Source organism: Bos grunniens, chromosome 26 (assembly GCF_055505025.1).
Source record: "Bos grunniens cultivar Pamir isolate PY7600 chromosome 26, Bosgru_T2T1.0, whole genome shotgun sequence".
NCBI lineage: Eukaryota > Metazoa > Chordata > Mammalia > Artiodactyla > Bovidae > Bos > Bos grunniens.
In genome coordinates this window covers 19,957,505-19,977,572 of record NC_141190.1, presented here as the reverse complement: position 1 = coordinate 19,977,572, position 20,068 = coordinate 19,957,505, and the positions used below count along the sequence as shown (strand labels likewise).

The window sequence follows — 20,068 nt, the reverse complement described above, 5'->3', positions numbered from 1 at the left end:
AGGTGAGTGATCATACCATCATGATTATCTGGGTCATGAAGATCTTTTTTTAAATAATTCTTCTGTGTATTCTTGCCACCTCTTCTTAATATCTTCTGCTTCTGTTAGGTCCATACCATTTCTGTCCTTTATTGAGCCCATCTTTGCATAAAATGTTCCCTTGGTATCTCTAATTTTCTTGAAGAGATCTCTAGTCTTTCCCATTCTATTGTTTTCCTCTATTTCTTTGCCCTGATCACTGAGGAAGGCTTTCTTATCTCTCCTTGCTATTCTTTGGAACTCTGCATTCAAATGGGTATATCTTTCCTTTTCTCCTTTGCTTTTCAGCTTTCTTCTTTTCATAGCTATTTGTAAGGCCTCCTCAGACAGCCATTTTGCCTTTTTGCATTTCTTTTTCTTGGGGACGGTCTTGATCCCTGCTTCATGTATAATGTCATGAACCTCTGTCCATAGTTCATCAGGCACTCTATCAGTTCTAATCCCTTGCATCTATTTGTCACTTCCACTGTATAATCATAAGGGATTTGATTTAGGTCATACCTGAATGGTGTAGTGGTTTTCCCTACTTTCTTCAATTTAAGTCTGAATTTGGCAATGAGTTCATGATCTGAGCCACAGTCAGGTCCTAGTCTTGTTTTTGCTGACTGTATAGAGCTTCTCCATCTTTGGCTGCAGAGAATATAATCAATTTGATTTCAGTGTTGGTCATCTGGTGATGTCCATGTGTAGGGTCTTCTCTTGTGTTGTTGGAAGAGGGTATTTGCTATGACCAGTACATTCTCTTGGCCAAACTCTATTAGCCTTTGCCTTGGTTCATTCTGTACTCCAAGGCCAAATTTTCCATTAATCTAGGTGTTTCTGGACTTCCTATTTTTGCATTCCAGTCCCCCATAATGAAAAGGACATCATTCTTGGGTGTTGGTTCTAGAAGGTCTTGTAGGTCTTCATAGAATGATTCAACTTCAGCATCTTCAGTGTTACTGGTTGGGGCATAGACCTGGATTACCGTGATATTGAATGGTTTGCCTTGGAAACGAACAGAGATCATTCTGTCGTTTTTGAGATTGCATCCAAGTACTGCATTTCCAACTGTTTTGTTGACTATGAGGGTACATGTATAATGTATTTTCATAATGAATGTATACTATTTTTCATGTTTTTGCAATTCATGTAAATAATATCATAACACGTGTATCATTCTGCAACTTACTCTTTTTTACCCAAGGTTTATTCTTGAGATGTTTCTCTTCCAGTACTTGTAGCTCTGGATCATTCTCTTTAAACTACTTGTCAATTCTCATTGATGGACATTTAAGTTGTTTCTAATTTATTGTTAATGCAAACAACATTTCAGTCAAAATTCTTGATCTTAATCCTTATTCACTTGTGAAAAATCCTCTCTGGAAGGAGGAAGCTTTCAGTTTTCACATTTAGTATGCCATTGGCTCTAGATTTTTCTTTAACTCTCTACTGAGGTATGATTGAAATATGAAAAGCTGTAGTTATTTAATGTACCGACTGGATGTGTTTGGAGAAAAGTATACTCCCATAAAACCATCCTTACTATCAATGCCATCATCTTTTGTCATCTCCAAAAGTTTCCTCCCACTCCTTATATTTTTGTTTGGGTTCATTCTTTTGTGATAAGGGCATTTAACATAATTTCTGGTCTCTAAGCAAAAGTTTAAGTACACATCAGTATTGTTAATTAGAGGCTCTATGTTGTACAGTAGATCTCCAGAACTTATTTCATTTTCTTTTTTTTTAATTGAAGTATAGTTAGTTTACAGTGTTGTGTTAGTTTCAAGTGTACAGAAAAGTGATTCAGTTATATGTCATCTGCTGATATTCATTTAGGTGCTTCTGTAATCTTTGGGGTGCATGTATATTTTTGAATTAGCGTTTTCTCTGGCTCTACACCCAGAAGTAAGATTGCTGGGTCATACGGTAGCTCTCTTTTTTGTTTTTCAACAAAACGCCATTCTGTTCTCCATAGTGGCTGCCCCAGTTTACATTTCTCAACAATAGTGTAAGAGAATTCCTTTTTTCCCCCCACATCCTCTCCATCATTTATTGTTTGTAGACTTTTTATGATGATCATTCTGGCTGATGTTTAGTGATACCTCATTGTAGTGTTGACTTGCATTTCTCTAATAATTAGCAACGTTGAGCATCTTTTCATGTGCTTTATTACCCATCTGTAGGTCTTCCTTGGTGTTGCCTGATGTCAATTTTATATGTCCATTCTTCTACATTTATTAATATATATTCTGTGAAGAAGAGCTGTTCCTCCTTTTCCTTTTATTTATTTAGTGAATTATATATTTATACAAAATGACTTTCAGATATTTATTTCATTCTGTGGGTTATAATCCAGTGCTACCATTATTTATTTTGTTGTTCACATTGTCTCATCTTTGGCCAAGGTAGGGATCCTTCAAGTTGACTTCTATGTCCTTTTAACATCCCTTCATCATTTTTGAGCATTCCTTATTTTCTGGTACCACGAGATGGCCTAGTCTCTTCTCATGTTTTCTCTGACCTAGCTCTGGCATCAGCTGTTTTTCCAAGGAAACCTGGTTCCTTTTATTAGAGAATTATATTTAAAAACCAAGCTCTTGGTGCTGGGTGTGTTCATTGATACTGGAGTGTCATTGCTTCCAGGCCTGTTCAATGGATAGGAAATGTGTGTAAATATTAAACACACCCATATATACACATATTTTTGTATCTATTCATCTATACATATATTAAAACCATGAGTTATACTAATACCTCCATATATCCATCTCCACAAGGCTTCTTGTAGCCTTCCCCATTTCCTTATTTAGAACCTCTTCCTGTAACGTAGATTTATTATTTGATTAACCAGGCCCCACTTGATAGGCATTTGGATTGTTTTCAGTTATTGATTACCAAAAAGAGTGCTGACTGTTTATAGTGGCTAAGACATGGAAGAAAAGTAAATGTCCGTCAACAGATGAATGGATAAAGAAGATGTGGTATATATACACAATGGAATACTATGCAGCCAAAGAAATTAATAAAATGCCATTTGCAGCAACATGAATGGACCTAGAAATTATCACGCTAAGTGAAGTAAGAAAGGGAAAGCAAATATCATATGTTTTCACTTATGTTTGGAATCTAAAGTGTGACACAAATGACCTTATTTATGAAACAGAGATAAACTTACAGACATAGAAAACCAACTTATGGTGACCAAAGGGGAAAGAGTGTGGGGGAAGGATAAATTAAGAGTTTGGGATTAGTAGATACAAACTACTATATATAAAATAGATAAACAACAAGGTCATACTGTATAGCACAGGAAATTATATTCAGTATCCTATAATAAGCCATATGGAAATGAATATGGAAAAGAATACATGTATACTTCGTTTATATATGTGTATATGTATATACATATATATATGTATAAATCACTTTCTTAAGAGTATATTTCTTAAAAGCAGTCCTAGCCATTTTAATAATGTCAGTGCCTCTTTTACTCTTTTCCTGTCATCATTTAGACAGAATTCTGATGAGATCCAGAGGTCTTACTATACTCACTGCCATTTAGTTTTCCCTTTAATCTAGTTAACTTGATTAATGCAGTAATTAGTCTCTAGCCCAGAGCCTTGTATTAATATAATATTGTACTTTTAATTCACAACGTTTTCCAAGTCTCATTCACCTTCAACAGCTTCAGTCAAATTATAGGCATTTATGCTGATTTCTTTATAACCTAGTTAAGGTTTCATTCCCCTGACTAAACTGGAGATATTCTTCTTTGTAATGAAATTAGCTCTCAGCTTAGAGATAGCTTCACTCTGTGAAATGTCTGTGTTTTCCTCCCAGGCAATTCTCAACCTGTTCTCTCTTAATAGCTATGATTAAAATGCCCTACTTCTTATTGGTTGTACTCACTAATTCTAATGGTTCCCCGCTAACTGATGATGTCTCTCTGAATTACAAAAAGCAGAGGTAGTTCAGAGTTCGCCTCACTCTGTTTTTACTCTCAATTTCTTCCCCCTGGCTTCCACCAGAAATTCCTCTGTTCTTCCAGTTTCTATTGAATAGTCACCTGTGCCTCCTCAATATTATTCATTCCAAACTGAACACTTAAGGTAAATTGAGTATATGATTTAATTGCATTTAACAGCATGTAGTAATAGACCATAATCTAGAGGGAATTTGCTACCATGAACAATGATAATTCAGGTTGGATTATGTATAGGGTGAGGACAGTCTACAAGTGGTATTGAATGGGCCTAAATAATACCTGTATGAGTCACACATTTATTAAGGCTTATTGTGTATTATATACTGAAATGGATGCTAAAAAAGCAGACATGGTACTTTTTTTTTTTTTGTAAATGTTCCAATCTGCCTTGAGAGAGGGACACAGAACTGAACAATGATACAAAGATTGGCTATGGCTGTATCAGGAGCCAACAATGAGCAGAGAGAGATGAAAGGACGGAGCCCCAGTGTCTCTATCTTGGGGAATAAGGAAAGACCTCACAGAGAAGGCTATAGACCTAAGCTATGAAGAATGAAGAAAAGAGGAGAAAGGATATTCTAGGCAGAGATAAAAAGCTTAGAATAGTGAGAGCCAAGGAATAATGTGGTTTGTCAAGAAATGATGAGGAGTTCTAACATGGCATAAAGTTAATCAGACTAGTATTTGAGGAATTCTTTGGCCAAGTCTAAGCAAGTATCATGCAGAAAACATTGTTTGTTTGTTTTAAAGGCTCAATCCAGTCTTACACATTTCTGAATCAAACAAAAATATCCAGTTTTGTTAGTGACTATTTTCTTCTTTTGAAAACTTCTTGTGAAAGAAGAGTGCTTTTTCTGTGTGGCTAAGGATTTAAACATGTGTTTCTTACTGTTAGCTCCTAGAGGACAGTACTGAAGTTCAGAAAGGGAAACTGGTGCTGAGTTCAACAGAGTTGTTGTTGTTGTTGTTTAGTTGCTAAGTTGTGTCTGACTCTTTTATGACCCCATGGATTGTAGCCCACCAGGCTCCTCTATCCATGAGATTTCCCAGGCAATAATACTAGAGTGGAGTGTCATTTCCTGCTCCAGGGAATCTTCCTGACCCAGGGATCAAACCCGTGTCTCCTGCATTTCCTGCATTGCAGGGAGATTCTTTACTACTGAGCCACCAGGGAAGCCCATTCAACAAGTAGTATCAGCTTATTCTAATTATGAGCACATGAGAATATGAATAGAATATCAAGTCACGTGAAAAGCACAATGTAGAAATGGAACATACTTGAACAGAGCTCAGTTGATACTCTGACATCCTCTGAGGCAACTACTCCCTGCTCCACCCAACCCCTTCAAAGAAAAAGTTGCACTTAGTGGAAAGGGGCATGTTTGGGGTAGGGTTAATACTGGCATGACTTCCTATATATTGAATTATGAAGAGACTTTAATGCCTCATCTTGACAGAATTCTGGGGAAGCACAAATTACTTAGAAAATGACTGTTTAATTCCCAGGTGACATTTATGCCTCCATAATTTCTATAGAAGAGGATTTAAAAGTGGCTATCAGGAAGGACACTTTCAATCACTGATGGGACCATCAGTGATGACCGGACCATGGGGTTGAGAAGAGTCGAATATGACTTGGTGACTGAACAACAACATCAGGAAGGAAAAGGATGAAGGCAAATATATAAGTTTTGTTCATGTAGCAATTTACATAACATATAGAGAGTTCTGACAAAATGTGGCCCACTGGAGAAGGGAATAGCAAACTACTTCAGTATTCTTGCCTTGAGAACCCCATGAACAGTATGAAAAGGCAAAAAGATAAGACACTGAAAAATGAACTCCCCAGGTCAGTAGGTGCCCAATATGCTACTGGAGATCAGTGGAGAAATAACTCCAGAAAGAATGAAGGGATGGAGCCAAAGCAAAAAGAATACCCAGCTGTGGATGTGACTGGTGATAGAAGCAAGGTCCAATGCTGTAAAGAGCAATATTGTATAGGAACCTGGAATGTTAGGTCCATGAATCAAGGCAAATTGGAAGTGGTCAAACGGGAGATGGCAAGAGTGAACGTTGACATTTTAGGAATCAGCGAACTAAAATGAACTGATATGGATGAATATAACTCAGATGACCATTATATCTACTACTGTGGGCAAGAATCCCTTAGAAGAAATGGAGTAGCCATCACAGTCAACAAAAGAGTCCGAAATGCAGTACTTGGATGCAATCTCAAAAACAATAGAATGATCTCTGTTCATTTCCAAGGCAAACCATTCAATATCACGATAATCCAAGTCTATGCCCCTACCAGTAACACTGAAGAAGCTAAAGTTGAATCATTCTATGAAGACCTACAAGACCTTCTAGAACTAACACCCAAGAATGATGTCCTTTTCATTATAGGGGACTGGAATGCAAAAATAGGAAGTCAAGAAACACCTGGATTAATAGGCAAATTTGGCCTTGGAGTACAGAACGAAGCAAGGCAAAGGCTAATAGAGTTTTACCAAGAAAATGTACAGGTCATGGAAAACACCCTCTTCCAACAGCACAAGAGAAGGCTCTACACATGAACATCACCAGATGGCCAATATCAAAATCAGATTGATTATAATCTTTGCAGCCAAAGATGGAGAAGCTCTATACAGTCGGCAAAAACAAGACTAGGACCTGAACTACTTATTACCAAATTTAGACTTAAAATGAAGAAAGTAGGGAAAACCACTAGACCATTCAGGTATGACCTAATCAAGTCCCTTAGGATTATACAGTGGAAGTGACAAATATACTCAAGGGATTAGAACTGATAGACAGAGTGCCTGAAGAACTGTGGACAGGTTCATGACATTATACAGGAGGCAGGGATCAAGACCATCCCCAAGGAAAAAAAAAATGCAAAAAGGCAAAACGGCTGTCTGAGGAGGCCTTACAAATAGCTAAGAAAAGAAGAAAAGCAAAAAGCAAAGGAGAAAAGGAAAGGTATACCCATCTGAATGCAGAGTTCCAAAGAATAGCAAGGAGAGATAAGAAAGCCTTCCTCAGTGATCAGGGCAAAGAAATAGAGGAAAACAATAGAATGGGAAAGACTAGAGATCTCTTCAAGAAAATTAGAGATACCGAGGGAACATTTCATGCAAAGACGGGCACAATAAAGGGCAGAAATGGTATGGACCTAACAGAAGCAGAAGATATTAAGAAAAGGTGGCAAGAATACACAGAAGAATTATTAAAAAAAAGATCTTCACGACCCAGATAATCACGATGGTATGATCACTGACCTAGAGCCAGACATCATGGAAAGTGAAGTCAAGTGGGCCTTAGAAAGTATCATTACGAACAAAGCTAGTGAAGGTGATGGAATTCCAGTTGAGATATTTCAAATTCTAAAAGATGATGCTGTGAAAGTGCTGCACTCAATATGCCAGCAAATTTGGAAAACTCAGCAGTGGCCACAGGACTGGAAAAGGTCAGTTTTCATTCCAATCCCAAAGAAAGGCAATGCCAAAAAATGCTCAGACTACCGCACAATTGCATTCATCTCACATGCTAGTAAAATAATGCTCAAAATTCTCTGAGCCAGGCTTCAACAGTATGTGAACTGGGAACTTCCAGATGTTCAAGCTGGATTTAGAAAAGGCAGAGGAACTGGAGATCAAATTGCCAACATCCACTGGATCATCGAAAAAGCAAGAGCATTCCAGAAAAATATCTATTTCTGCTTTATTGACTATGCCAAAGACCTTGACTGTATGGATCACAACAAACTGTGGAAAATTCTTCAAGAGATGGGAATATTAGACTACCTGACCTGCCTCCTGAGAAATATGTATGCAGGTCAGGAAGCAACAGTTAGGATTGGTCATGGAACAACAGACTGGTTCCAAATAAGAAAAGGAGTATGTCAAGGCTGTATATTGTCACCCTGTTTATTTAACTTATATGCAGAGTACATCATGAGAAACACTGGGCAGGATGAAGCACAAGCTGGAATCAAGATTGCTGGGAGAAATATCAATAACCTCAGATATGCAGATGACACCACCCTTATGGCAGAAAGTGAAGAAGAACTAAAGAGCCTCTTGATGAAAGTGAAAGAGGAGACTGAAAAAATTGGCTTAAAGCTCAACATTTAGAAAACTAAGATCATGGCATCTGGTCCCATCACTTCATGGCAATAGATGGGGAAACTGTGGAAACAGTGGCTGACTTAATTTTTCTGGGCTCCAAAATCACTGCAGATGGTGACTGCAGCCATGAAATTAAAAGACGCTTACTCCTTGGAAGGAAAGTTATGACCAACCTGGAAAGCATATTGGAGAAGGCAATGGCACCCCACTCCAGTACTCTTGCCTGGAGAATCCCATGGATGGAGCAGCCTAGTAGGCTGCAGTCCATGTGGTCACTAAGAGTTGGACACAACTGAGTGACTTCACTTTGGACAGCATATTAAAAAGCAGAGACATTACTTTGTCAACAAAGGTCCATCTAGTCAAGGCTATGGTTTTTCCAGGAGTCAGGTATGGATGTGAGAGTTGGACTATAAAGAAAGCTGAGCACAGAATTGATGCTTTTGAACTGTGGTGTTGGTGAAGCCTCCTGAGAGTCCCTTGGACTGCAAGGAGGTCCAACCAGTCCATCCTAAAGGAGATCAGTCCTGAGTGTTCATTGGAAGGACTGATGTTGAAGCTGAAACTCCAATACTTTGGCCACCTGATGCAAAGAGCTGACTCATTTGAAAAGACCCTGATGTTGGGAAAGATTGAGGGCAGGGACAGGGGGATGACAGAAGATGAAATGGTTGGATGCCATCAGTTACTCAGTGGATATTTAGTTCAGTTCAGTTCAGTCCCTCAGTCGTGTCTGACTCTTTGCAACCCCATGAATCTTAGCACACCAGGCCTCCCTGTCCATCACCAACTCCCGGAGTTTACCCAAACTCATGTCCATCGAGTCAGTGATGCCATCCAGCCATCTCATCCTCTGTCGTCTCCTTCTCCTCCTGCCCCCTTTAGTTTGGGTAAACTCCAGGAGTTGGTGATGGACAGAAAGGCCTGGCATGCTGCAGTCTATGGGGTCGCAAAGAGTCAGACATGACTGAGCGACTGAACTGAACTGAATAATTACTGATGTTGAGCATCTTTTCATGTGTTTGTTGGCCATCTGTATGTCTTCTTTGGAGAAATGTCTGTGTAGATCCTCCCCCTAAATTTTGATTGTGCTGATTTTTGGATATGCAGTTCTATGAACTATTTGTGTTTGTATATTCTGGATACTAATCCTTTGTCTGTTTCTTCATTTTTGTTTTATTAATGGTTTCCTTTGCTGTGCAAAAGCTTTTAAATTTAATTAGATCCCATTTGTTTATTTTTGTTTTAATTTTCATTACTCTGCGCTTCCTGATCTTTATATTTGGACATTTCTTAAGGTTTTATCCTGACATCTTGTCCTACAAAAGTCTCAAGAACTTTCACAGCATCAACTATCTCAGCACTGTATAGACTCCCAAGCCCCTCTCTTCCATCTCTCTCAGATTCCAGCTCCTCATCTAGCTGCGTGCTAGACAAGGCTCCTTAAAGCTCTGTTCCTATGAGATGCCAAGGCAATCTGACTATTGGACATAGAGGTATTGGTAACCTCTAGTAGAAAGAGTAGAAGTCATCTTTAAATATCTTCTTGGATGGAACTGACAACAAATGCTCCAGGAAGATTCCATTTGTTGAGCATCTACTAAATGCACTGTATTCAAATATATGTCATTTGAAAATAAACTCCAGGGTATATTTGTTGAGCTAGTAAGAATAATTATTAGACATATCTTTTATCAGTAACTTTCAGTTTCTTATTACACCATTTTCGTGAAATTTCATTTCATGAAATCACATGTTTGATGTGCTTTTGTGTTTGATATGTGTTTTTCTATTACACATGAAACAAACACAGAAAATCCTCATTATGTCAACACTTAATCAAATATTGAGTATCTTTCTGATAAAATAATTTAACTTTTGTGGCACAATTTAAAATATTAAAACCATCAAAGTAGACCTAGTTAGAGATTTTAATATTCAAATTATTTTTTGAGTAATTTATTTTGTTATCACTCTTGTAAGTTTTCTCTTGTTTAGTTAACTGATATAATTCTTCTGGATCTTTTTTAGTGGATTGGCATGTAACTTAAACATTTATCAATCATTATTTTCATTGATCTCACAAAATCCTGTGTCTTTTGCTCAGATTTGCAATTTGACTTTCCTACAGCTTTGGAAATATACTGGGTTTACTGTATATTGGAGAAATTAACAGCATCATTGATAGTATTCGTGAGGATATTAGTGAGGATGTTGCCAAATAGAAGGAATGTTTAAGTCAATTCTCAGCTCAACAGTGACTATTTTAGTGTTCGGATTACTTTTTTGCTATGTATTCTTTAGCACTAGGGCAGCCTTCTCAAACGTTTTATATCAGATACATTTGAAATATTCTCAAGTATCAGGGGACTCCTAGATGAAAAATGTAATCACTTAGTTGTAGATACTATAATTCAATAATAACTGCTAGTGCTTTTTTAAACAGAGCAGTGTTTTCCTGAAAAATCTGTTTAGTTTGGCTGACATTTTAGCCTATTCTTTTGTTGGTCCCCTCTCCTTGCATATTTCAGTGGTACATGTAGAAGAGACTTCAGTTTTTCCCTTTTAAAATGTCCTCCTTGACTTTTTGGTACCTTACCCATGTAAGATTAAAAGCATTATCAAAACTTTCTGTCATATAAATGCTATTGAAATATAGTATGTGATATATGGTAAGTTGCAAGCTTAGGATTTTTCCTGCCTATTTAAAATGAAAATGATTTTTTATACAGCCTTTTTAGAAGAGGGGTAAAAGCCAAGTAGTTAACTTTGTTTCTTGAAATTAATCCCTTTTTTCCTTTTTATGAATTTGCAAAATTTTAAGGCAAATATAGATGGGGAAACAGTGGAAACAGTGTCAGATTTATTTTGGGGGGCTCCAAAATCACTGCAGATGGTAACTGTAGCCATGAAATTAAATGACGCTTACTCCTTGGAAGGAAAGTTATGACCAACCTAGATAGCATATTGAAAAGCAGAGACATTACTTTGCCAACAAAGGTCCATCTAGTCATGGCTATGGTTTTTCCAGTGGTCATGTATGGATGTGAGAGTTGGACTGTGAAGAAAGCTGAATGCTGAAGAATTGATGCCTTTGAACTGTGGTGTTGGAGAAGACTCTTGAGAGTCCCTTGGACTGCAAGGAGATCCAACCAGTCCATTCTGAAGGAGATCAGCCCTGGGATTTCTTTGGAAAGAATGATGCTCAAGCTGAAACTCCAGTCCTTTGGACACCTCATGCGAAGAGTTGACTCATTGGAAAAGATTCTGATGCTGGGAGGGATTGGGGGCAGGAGGAGAAGGGGACAACGGAGGATGAGATGGCTGGATGGCATCATCGACTTGATGGACGTGAGTCTGAGTGAACTCCGGGAGTTGGTGATGGATAGGGAGGCCTGGCGTGCTGCGATTCATGGGGTCGAAAAGAGTCGGACACGACTGAGTGACTGAACTAAACTGAACTGAATATGTTTTTGTTAAGTAACTGGTTTAAGTCAAAATGGGATATAATATTTCTAAAGGTAGGTTTGTTAGGTTTATTTAAATAACATTTATGAACTTACATTAATGTTGTTTTCAATAGGAAAATAAATTAACAGTTGAATAACAAAGTTACTAAAACTATATGTCAAAGCAATATGAGTAAAATTATAGTCTAAGACAACATTTTCTAAGAGACTTTGAAAGAAAACATGTTCTTACTGAGTGGCAATGTCAGGAGTATGTAGATAATTATAAGATTGATATACATGTGTTGGTTTCATGATCATTTTAATAGGCCTAAAAATGCACTTTAATTTTAATTGCTATTTGGAACTAAAAATAAATGATTAATTTTTTTAAAAGAATGATTATGTTTATTTCTTTAATGTGACACCTATGCCATTTTTTGTTGTTGCTTATTTACTTGATTCTGGGCTTAATGTGAGATAAGTTCCCATGGATTTTATTTTCAGCAAAAATGAGACAATTTCTGTCCTTTTTTTGATGTTTCTTAAAAAATATTTTCTCATACATTGTTTTTGCTGTTGTTGTTCAGTCACTAAGTTGTGTTCAACTCTGCAACACCATGGACTGCACATGCCAGCTTCCTCTGTCCTCCACTATCTCCCAGAGTTTGCTCAAATTCATGTATGTGAGAATTCTCATACATATATACAGAGATAAAGATGGCAGCAAACCCTGAAACCCACTTCAAAAACTGATAATCAGTTCAGTTCAGTTCAGTTCAATCGTTCAGTCGTGTCCGACTCTTTGCGACCCCATGAATCACAGCATGCCAGGCCTCCCTGTCCATCACCAACTCCCGGAGTTCACTCAAACTCACATCCATTGAGTCAGTGATGCCATCCAGCCATCTCATCCTCTGTCGTCCCCTTCTCCTCCTGCCCCCAATCCCTCCCAGCATCAGAATATTTTCCTATGAGTCAACTCTTCGCATGAGGTGGCCAAAGGACTGGAGTTTCAGCTTTAGCATCAGTCCTTCCAAAGAACACCCAGGGCTGATCTCCTTTAGGATGGACTGGTTGGATCTCCTTGCAGTCCAAGGGACTCTCAAGAGTCTTCTCCAACACCACAGTTGAAAAGCATCAATTCTTTGGCGCTCAGCCTTCTTCACAGTCGAACTCTCATATCCATACATGGCCACTGGAAAAACCATAGCCTTGACTAGACAGACCTTTGTTGGCAAAGTAATGTCTCTGCTTTTGGATATAATCAAATGATCATGGTCCTGCTTTATAAGACTAAAAAACCTATGTGTGCATGCTAAGTTGCTTCAGTTGTGTCTGACTCTATGACCCACTGGACTGCAGCCCACCAGGCTCCTCTGTCCATGGGATTCTCCAGGAAAAAATACTGAAGTGGGTTGCCATGCCCAGGATTGAACCTGCATCTCTTATGTCTCTTGCATTGGCAGGTGGGTTCTTTACCACTAGTACCATTGTGGGAAGCCCTAAAAAATCTATAGCAGCCGCTAATGGAGCACCGTGGTCACTGTGTCATCTTTTGCAGAACTCCCTAATGACATCTTATGGAGCCCCACATGGTGTTGCACAGAATTCCATTTGAGAAACTCTGCCCTAGGGATTTGGATAATATATACGAGGATAATGTGAACCCCTGTAATTAATTATTAACCTAAAATTTTTTTTCAGTCTGTATACCACTGAAAATTGTGTCATCCATATTTTGTGAAACAATATATAAAAGGGCAAGTAAAATCTGGATATGTTTAAAAGAGGGGGAAAAGGCATGACAAATGAGAATCAGGACAAAGGCCAATAGGGCAGGGATTCTATAATAAATAGAACTGGATAACACCCACAAAGAACTTTTTGACAAAAGTAGAGGGGCCTGAAGTTGGGGAAAAATTATGGTTGCGTTGTAGAGGCTTTGAATTGAAAAAACCAAAGGTCTTGAAAATCTACTAAGATTTTGAAGAGTAAGTGAGACTTATGAAATTGATTGGGAAAAGATGAATCTGGCAGTGTGGGAAGAATCTAAAAGCAGACAGGCAAGTACATTCTTGTGATAATTCATGCAAGTGGAAATAATAGCCAGAACCAGAATGGTGGCAATAGATGTGAAGGAATGGGTTGGGTATGGAACATATGGTGAATAGCTTTCATGATATCTGGGGTCAATCTGACAATGAACATATTTCTATTCGTGGTTATGGTATTAATATATCTGTTTTCAGAAATATTAAAAATGTGAAATTGAGTAAATTTTTTGGGAAGTGTTTCTAGGCTGAGCTGTTTTCTGAGACTCCCCAGCCAGTCATCTTTCCTGGCCTTGTCTCCTGACACTGTTCCTCTCATTTCTTTTCATTAGAGAGTACAGATCCCACAGTGCCAGATTTTTAAATTTTTTGAGAAGAACTGTAAATCTAGCTAGTTTGTGATATCTTCCCATTTCTAAATGTTAGCAATTCAATTTTTTTAACAAATAAAATAAAATATACTATATCTTATGTACTAGACTTGGTTGCCAATTTGTGACCTTTATCTGGAGTTGTGTATGCTGCTTTCAGAAATCACCTTGAAGTGAACCCTGAACCAAATGGTAATAGTCCCTTTTGGAAGCCTCTGTATAATTCTTATTAGCAGGAAGCTCATAAAAACATTTTTTTTTTAGTAGTTAATAGTTTCATTTTGTTGGGATGTTGATTTGAAAGTTACAAGCCTTTCTCTGCTTCTTCCCAGCCAGGTCTCTAGACAAACTGTATAACTTTGCTGATTGCTCTGGACTCCATCTGATATTCGCTCTAAATGCACTGCGTCGTAATCCCAATAACTCCTGGAACAGCTCTAGTGCCCTGAGTCTGTTGAAGTACAGTGCCAGCAAAAAGTACAACATTTCTTGGGAACTGGGTAATGGTAAGTAAGGATGTTATTTCCTCTGAATTGACAAGATAAAAGGTGAAAAATAAATTGGCTTGGGATATAGTCTCAGACCATATCTAGTACATCCCAGAAAGCACTGGGGTTGTTTGACCACTGAGTTGACCTTCCAAATAGTAAAAGACCAAACAGTTGGAGAGTAGATTTAGTGAATCCCACTATTTGCATCTACAGTTATCTCTAGTTGCCTTATTCCAAATGTAGGGGAAATGCCACATGTGATGGAGAAAGCAATGGCACCCTACTCCAGTGCTCTTGCCTGGAAAATCCCATGGATGGAGGAGCCTGGTAGGCTGCAGTCCATGAGGTTGCTAAGAGTCGGACATGACTGAGCGACTTCACTTTCACTTTTCACTTTCATGCATTGGAGAGGGAAATGGCAGCCCACTCCAGTGTTCTTGCCTGGAGAATCCCAGGGAAAGAGGAGCCTGGTAGGAGGCTGTCTATGGGGTCACACAGAGTCGGACATGACTGAAGCGATTTAGCAGCCATATGTGACTTATAATTAACAAATTGATGTTAAATCAGATATAGCCTATCTGCACAGCCTAAGCTGCATTTTACAATGTGTCTCTCTGGAACACTGGTCCTGTAAGATGACCTTATAATAATTCGAAAGAGTTTGGTGAAGTATATTCAGGAACTGATCTTCAGTATATGTACGTCTTGAAGGTTCACAATGCACATTAGCATATAAGAGACTCTGTGAAGTCCTCCTGCAATGAGATCTGTGTAACATTTTTAATCCAGCATTAAAAATGTTTTATTTCAAGACAGCATCTCTTTTTTTTAATTTATTTATTTTGACCAAGCTGTGCAGCATGCAGAATCTTAATTCCCCTGACCAGGGATTGAACCGGTGCTCCCTGCATTGGGAACACGGAGTCTTAACCACTAGACCACCAGGAAAGTTTCAGCCCAGCATTTTAAAAATCATTTTAAAAATAGGTTTTGGTTGGTTTCAGGGGAATGCATCTTGTGTAGTCACATATGATCCCATGCTTAGAAAAGAATCATGCTTGATTTAATGCTCTTCTATTGCCATCTTATTTTTAAAATAAAGGGATCTACATTTTCATTTTGCATGGGGCCCTGAAAATTATGTAGCCAGTCATGTTTAATCATTGCAGTCTGTGTATTTGTGTGTGTGAGACAGACCTATTATCATCTCATGGAACAATGTTCCATGGAACACACTTGGGAGAAATACTGCCTAAGTCACACTATTTTTCCTAGTGGTATGAATGTATGATTTGTTATATATATGATATTCTATAAATTCCATGACTGTCTAATATTATTGAGTCAACTAATATGGATTATAGTTAAAATTATGGATAATTTAAATTGGAAAATATTCTGATTCCCTAATTAAAACATATTTTGGTAAATCTTAGAACAAAACAATTGAGTCTAATAAACCAAGAATTCTTTTAAAATTACTGTTACAAGTTGATATTAACATTTTGGTCCATGACCTGGTATATATATAGCTAACTCATATTTGTTCGGAGCACTGAGTGTGTTTGTGTACACATGCACGTGTGTGTTTTTATGCACTCTAGAATTTGAAATTCTCATAAGGAAGCAGGAGATGAGGATTTTTTCAGAACAAGTGTCTTTTTTTTCCTATCATTAACCATTTACTGGAATGTAGCTCTCTCTTCCTTCCCTGGAGTCAGGGAAATTGGGAGATAGTTAGCTACCAAATGGAGACTTGAGCTGAACTGAAGCTAATTTGGATACAGGGAGCAAAACTAGGGTTACAGGGAGCGTAACTAGAGTAGCCTGAGATTTTTCATCTTCCCAACCAGTCTAAGTATCATACATTCTAGGACAAAAGCAAGCATGATGTGGTCAGCTTAGAATGAGGCAAAATTATTACACAGCAAAGAGATTTACTGATCCCTTCCCATCCTATCTTCTATTTCATGTCAGAATATCTTGACATTCTTTGGTATTTTGTGTTGTCTACCCATGACTACCGTACCTAACCTTACCCTGTTCCTATATTAGACTCTACCCAGCTTATCTCTTTTCTCCAAACACAACAGAATACTGTTCAAACAATGCATTCTCCAAACAGGACATTAGAGCTCTCATGAGGGACAATGTTTAAAACGAGTGAGTGAAAGACAGTAAGGAGTGGTAGGGCCTCTGGTGAACTACAGAATACATGCTCTGCCTAAACTATTTGTTTTCTTTCTAAATTATTTCTAAATAAAATTTGTTTGTAAAAGAATCTCAGCTGTATTGTAAAGTAATTATCCTCCAATTAAAATAAATAAAAAGAATCTCAGCTGGTTGTAGATAAGCACAAAGCAATTAAAACTTACTTACCAGTGACTGATGGGAGTAATTCCTCCAGGGTTTTTGGCATCTCTGAATTTGGGAGCTTATTAAACTAAGTAAATCTTTAATTGATATAACTGAAGTGATTTGGTGGCAGGAGGTGGGTGGGGAGAGTATATGCATCTTTCTGTATATTTCTATCTGTTCCAAATAACTGAGAGTCTGCCTCTTTCCATCCTTCCCCCAAATTACATTGAACAGTTTGGAGATGGAGCTAATTGCATTTTAAAAATGTTCAGTCACCTTAGCCACACTTGATTCTCATCATCATCTTTTTGGTGTCTCTTCAAGGATGAACAAAAACAAAGAATCAGTTTTGAGGAGGAGAAAAGGCATGGTCATAGATAAGAAAATAGGGATATAGACAGGAATACAGAAAAATAACCAAGGCTATGAATTTAAAAATTCAATAAGATAGAAAGTATCTGGTAAAGTTTCTTGTGAGAATTTCCATCAAGGTAGATATAGATAGTTTTTTGAGTTTCTAGTCAAGAAGACTGGAGTTGATCGGTTTACCCCTTCTTCCTTTTATTTTAAAAGCTGCATTTCTATTTTTTGATATGACAAATAAGTAGTCTGCCCAACTAAACACACCTTTTAGGATTTGAAGATTTATCTTGTAGCTTTTTCTAATTCATTTTAAACTACTGATAGTTTTTCTTATGCTAGCACCATATCCCTAGAGATATCCAGTGTATTCTGCTCACAACTATTCTATGTTGTATATTCAGGTCCTTGCCCCTCAAAAATTATCTGGTCATCTTCCTGGCCTGGATTGTCTCTCCAATCTTTTACCCATTTTCTTCTCTGTAACCTTATCTTTTTGGACAGATGTAATAGTTTAACGATTATATCCACATTTAGGGAGAGACAACAGAACTGGTCAGTTCTCTTATCACTCAACCTCCCATATACTTACATCCTATTAACAAGTACTCCAGAGTAAATCTGGCCTTGGAAAAACTGAAGTAGATATTTCTTTGGTTGTTTCTCTTAGAGTAGCTAAACTTCAAATGACTTACTTTTTTTCTTCTTTAAAATTGGTGAATAGTGTGGGCTACAGACCATGAAAACAAAAACATACTTAATTTCGAGAGGTGAAAATTTAGTAAGCTTAGGATGTCAAAGTCTATGAAAGAATGATTTCCTTGATATAAGATTTTTAACAACTATGTTTTGTAGATATGAAATGTTTCCTTGCATGTCATGTCTGACTGGTTGCAACCCCTTGAACTACAGCCCGCCAGGCTCCTCTTTCCATGGAATTTTCCAGCCAAAGATACTGCAGTGGGTTGCCATTTCCTACTCCAAGTCACCACTTTACCTGCTTACTTTTTTCCTTTCCCTCTCTCTGCTTGCTTCTCACCTTCATCAACTATCTTCTCTATTCTTTTTCCACATACTCCCATCTACATATATACTCTCAACAAGTTCATAGACCTATACAACTATTTCCACAGTCCAATTTTAGAACATTTCCATAACTCCAAAAAGATCCCTCATGTTGGTTTTCAGCCAGTCTCTGTAACCATTCCCAGTCCCAGGAGACATTAATCTGCTTTTGGTCTTTTGTGGACATTTCACGTAACTGGAATCGTACAGTATGTAGACTTTTGCATCTGTAGATTTCTTTAACTTAGCAAGTTTTTGAGGTGTATCCGTGTTGTAGCATGTAAAAGTAGTTCATTCCTTTTAATTGCTGAATGCTATTCCAATGCATGAATATACACATATATTCATACATATATACGTGTATACATATACACGTATATATATATATAACATTTTATTTTTCCATTCACCAGATTACAAGCATTTAAATTGTTTCTGTTTTTTTATTATGATCGGTAATGGTGCTGAAATATTCATTTACAAGTCTGTGTGTGGTTCTATACTTTCATTTCTTGTAGGAAGATACCTCAGAGGGGAATGGAGTTGCTAGTTTGTATGGTAAATTTATGTTGATTTTTGAACAAATTAACCACACTACTTTCCAAAGTAGTGGTAGCGGTACCATTTTGCATTTTCCTCAATAATGCATGAGGATTACAGTTTTTCTACATCTTTGCAAACACTTTTTATTGTCTATCAGATTAGAGCCATTTTAGTGGGTTTGAAGTAGTATATTAATATGCCTTTAATTAGCACTTTTCTAATGACAAGTGATATTGAGCATCTTTTCACATGCTTATCAACCATTCTTACATTTTCTTAGGTGAAATGTCTACTCAAATCTTTTGTCTTTTAAATTAGGTCATCATATTATTTAGTTGTAAGAGTTTTAAATATATTCTGAATGCAAGATCTTCATCAAACATATGATCTGCAAGTATTTTCTCCCAATCTGTAGCTTATTTTATCATTTTCTTTATGGGGTCTTTTGAAGTTCAGATGTTCTGAATTTTGATAAAGTTCAGCTTATCAACTTTTTTTGATGTGTTATGCTTTTGATATTATATCTTTGCCTAATCCAAGATCACAAAGATTTTTTAACCCAAGGTCACAAAGAGTTTTTTCTATTTTTTCTTTTAAAAGCTTTATAGTTTTTGCTTTTGCTTTTGGGAATAAGATCCAGTAGGAATTAAATTTTGAGTATGATGTGAAATAAGAATCTAAATTCATCTTTTTGCACATGGCTATTAAATTGTCTCAGCATTGTTTATTTAAAAGATTTTCCTTTCCTTATTGAATTCTCTTGACATTTTTGTCAGAAATCAGTTGACCATAAATAGGTTTATTTCTGGGCTCAGTTCTCTCTCACTGATCTGTATGTCTGTTCTTGGACTACATTGTGTGTTTTTGATATATGTATTTATTACAAAATGATCACCATGATAAGTTCAGCTGACATCCATCACCTCACATAGTTACAAATACTTTTATCTTGTGATAAGAACTTTTAGAATCTATTCTCTTATCAAGTTTCAAATATATAATACAGTATCATAACTATAGTCACCAGGATGTATATTATATCCACATGACTTATTTATTTTATAAAGTAAGTTTGTACCTTTTGATCATCCTCACCCATTTTGCCACCCTCACGCCTGCCTCTCTGGTGTAATAATCATGTGCTTAGTCACTCAGTCATGTCCGACTCTGCGACCCCATGGACTATAGCCCTCCAGCCTTCTCTGTCCATGGGGTTCTTCGGGCAAGAATACTGGAGTGGG

At 37.3% G+C, this 20,068-nt stretch overlaps 1 protein-coding gene across 13 annotated transcripts in view; it reads left to right on the top strand.

Annotated features, from left to right (window-relative positions):
• HPSE2 (heparanase 2 (inactive)) overlaps positions 1-20,068 on the top strand; it is a 715,384-nt gene that overhangs the window by 427,185 nt on the left and 268,131 nt on the right. For all 13 annotated transcript variants that reach the window (XR_015155159.1, XR_015155160.1, XR_015155161.1 and 10 more), the window contains one exon: positions 14,343-14,516. Coding sequence is in view for 7 of the 13 variants with exons in the window: in XM_086377175.1 (XP_086233301.1) it covers positions 14,343-14,516 (174 nt within the window). In the remaining 6 variants the exon portion in view is untranslated. The remainder of the gene's footprint in view (positions 1-14,342; positions 14,517-20,068) is intronic.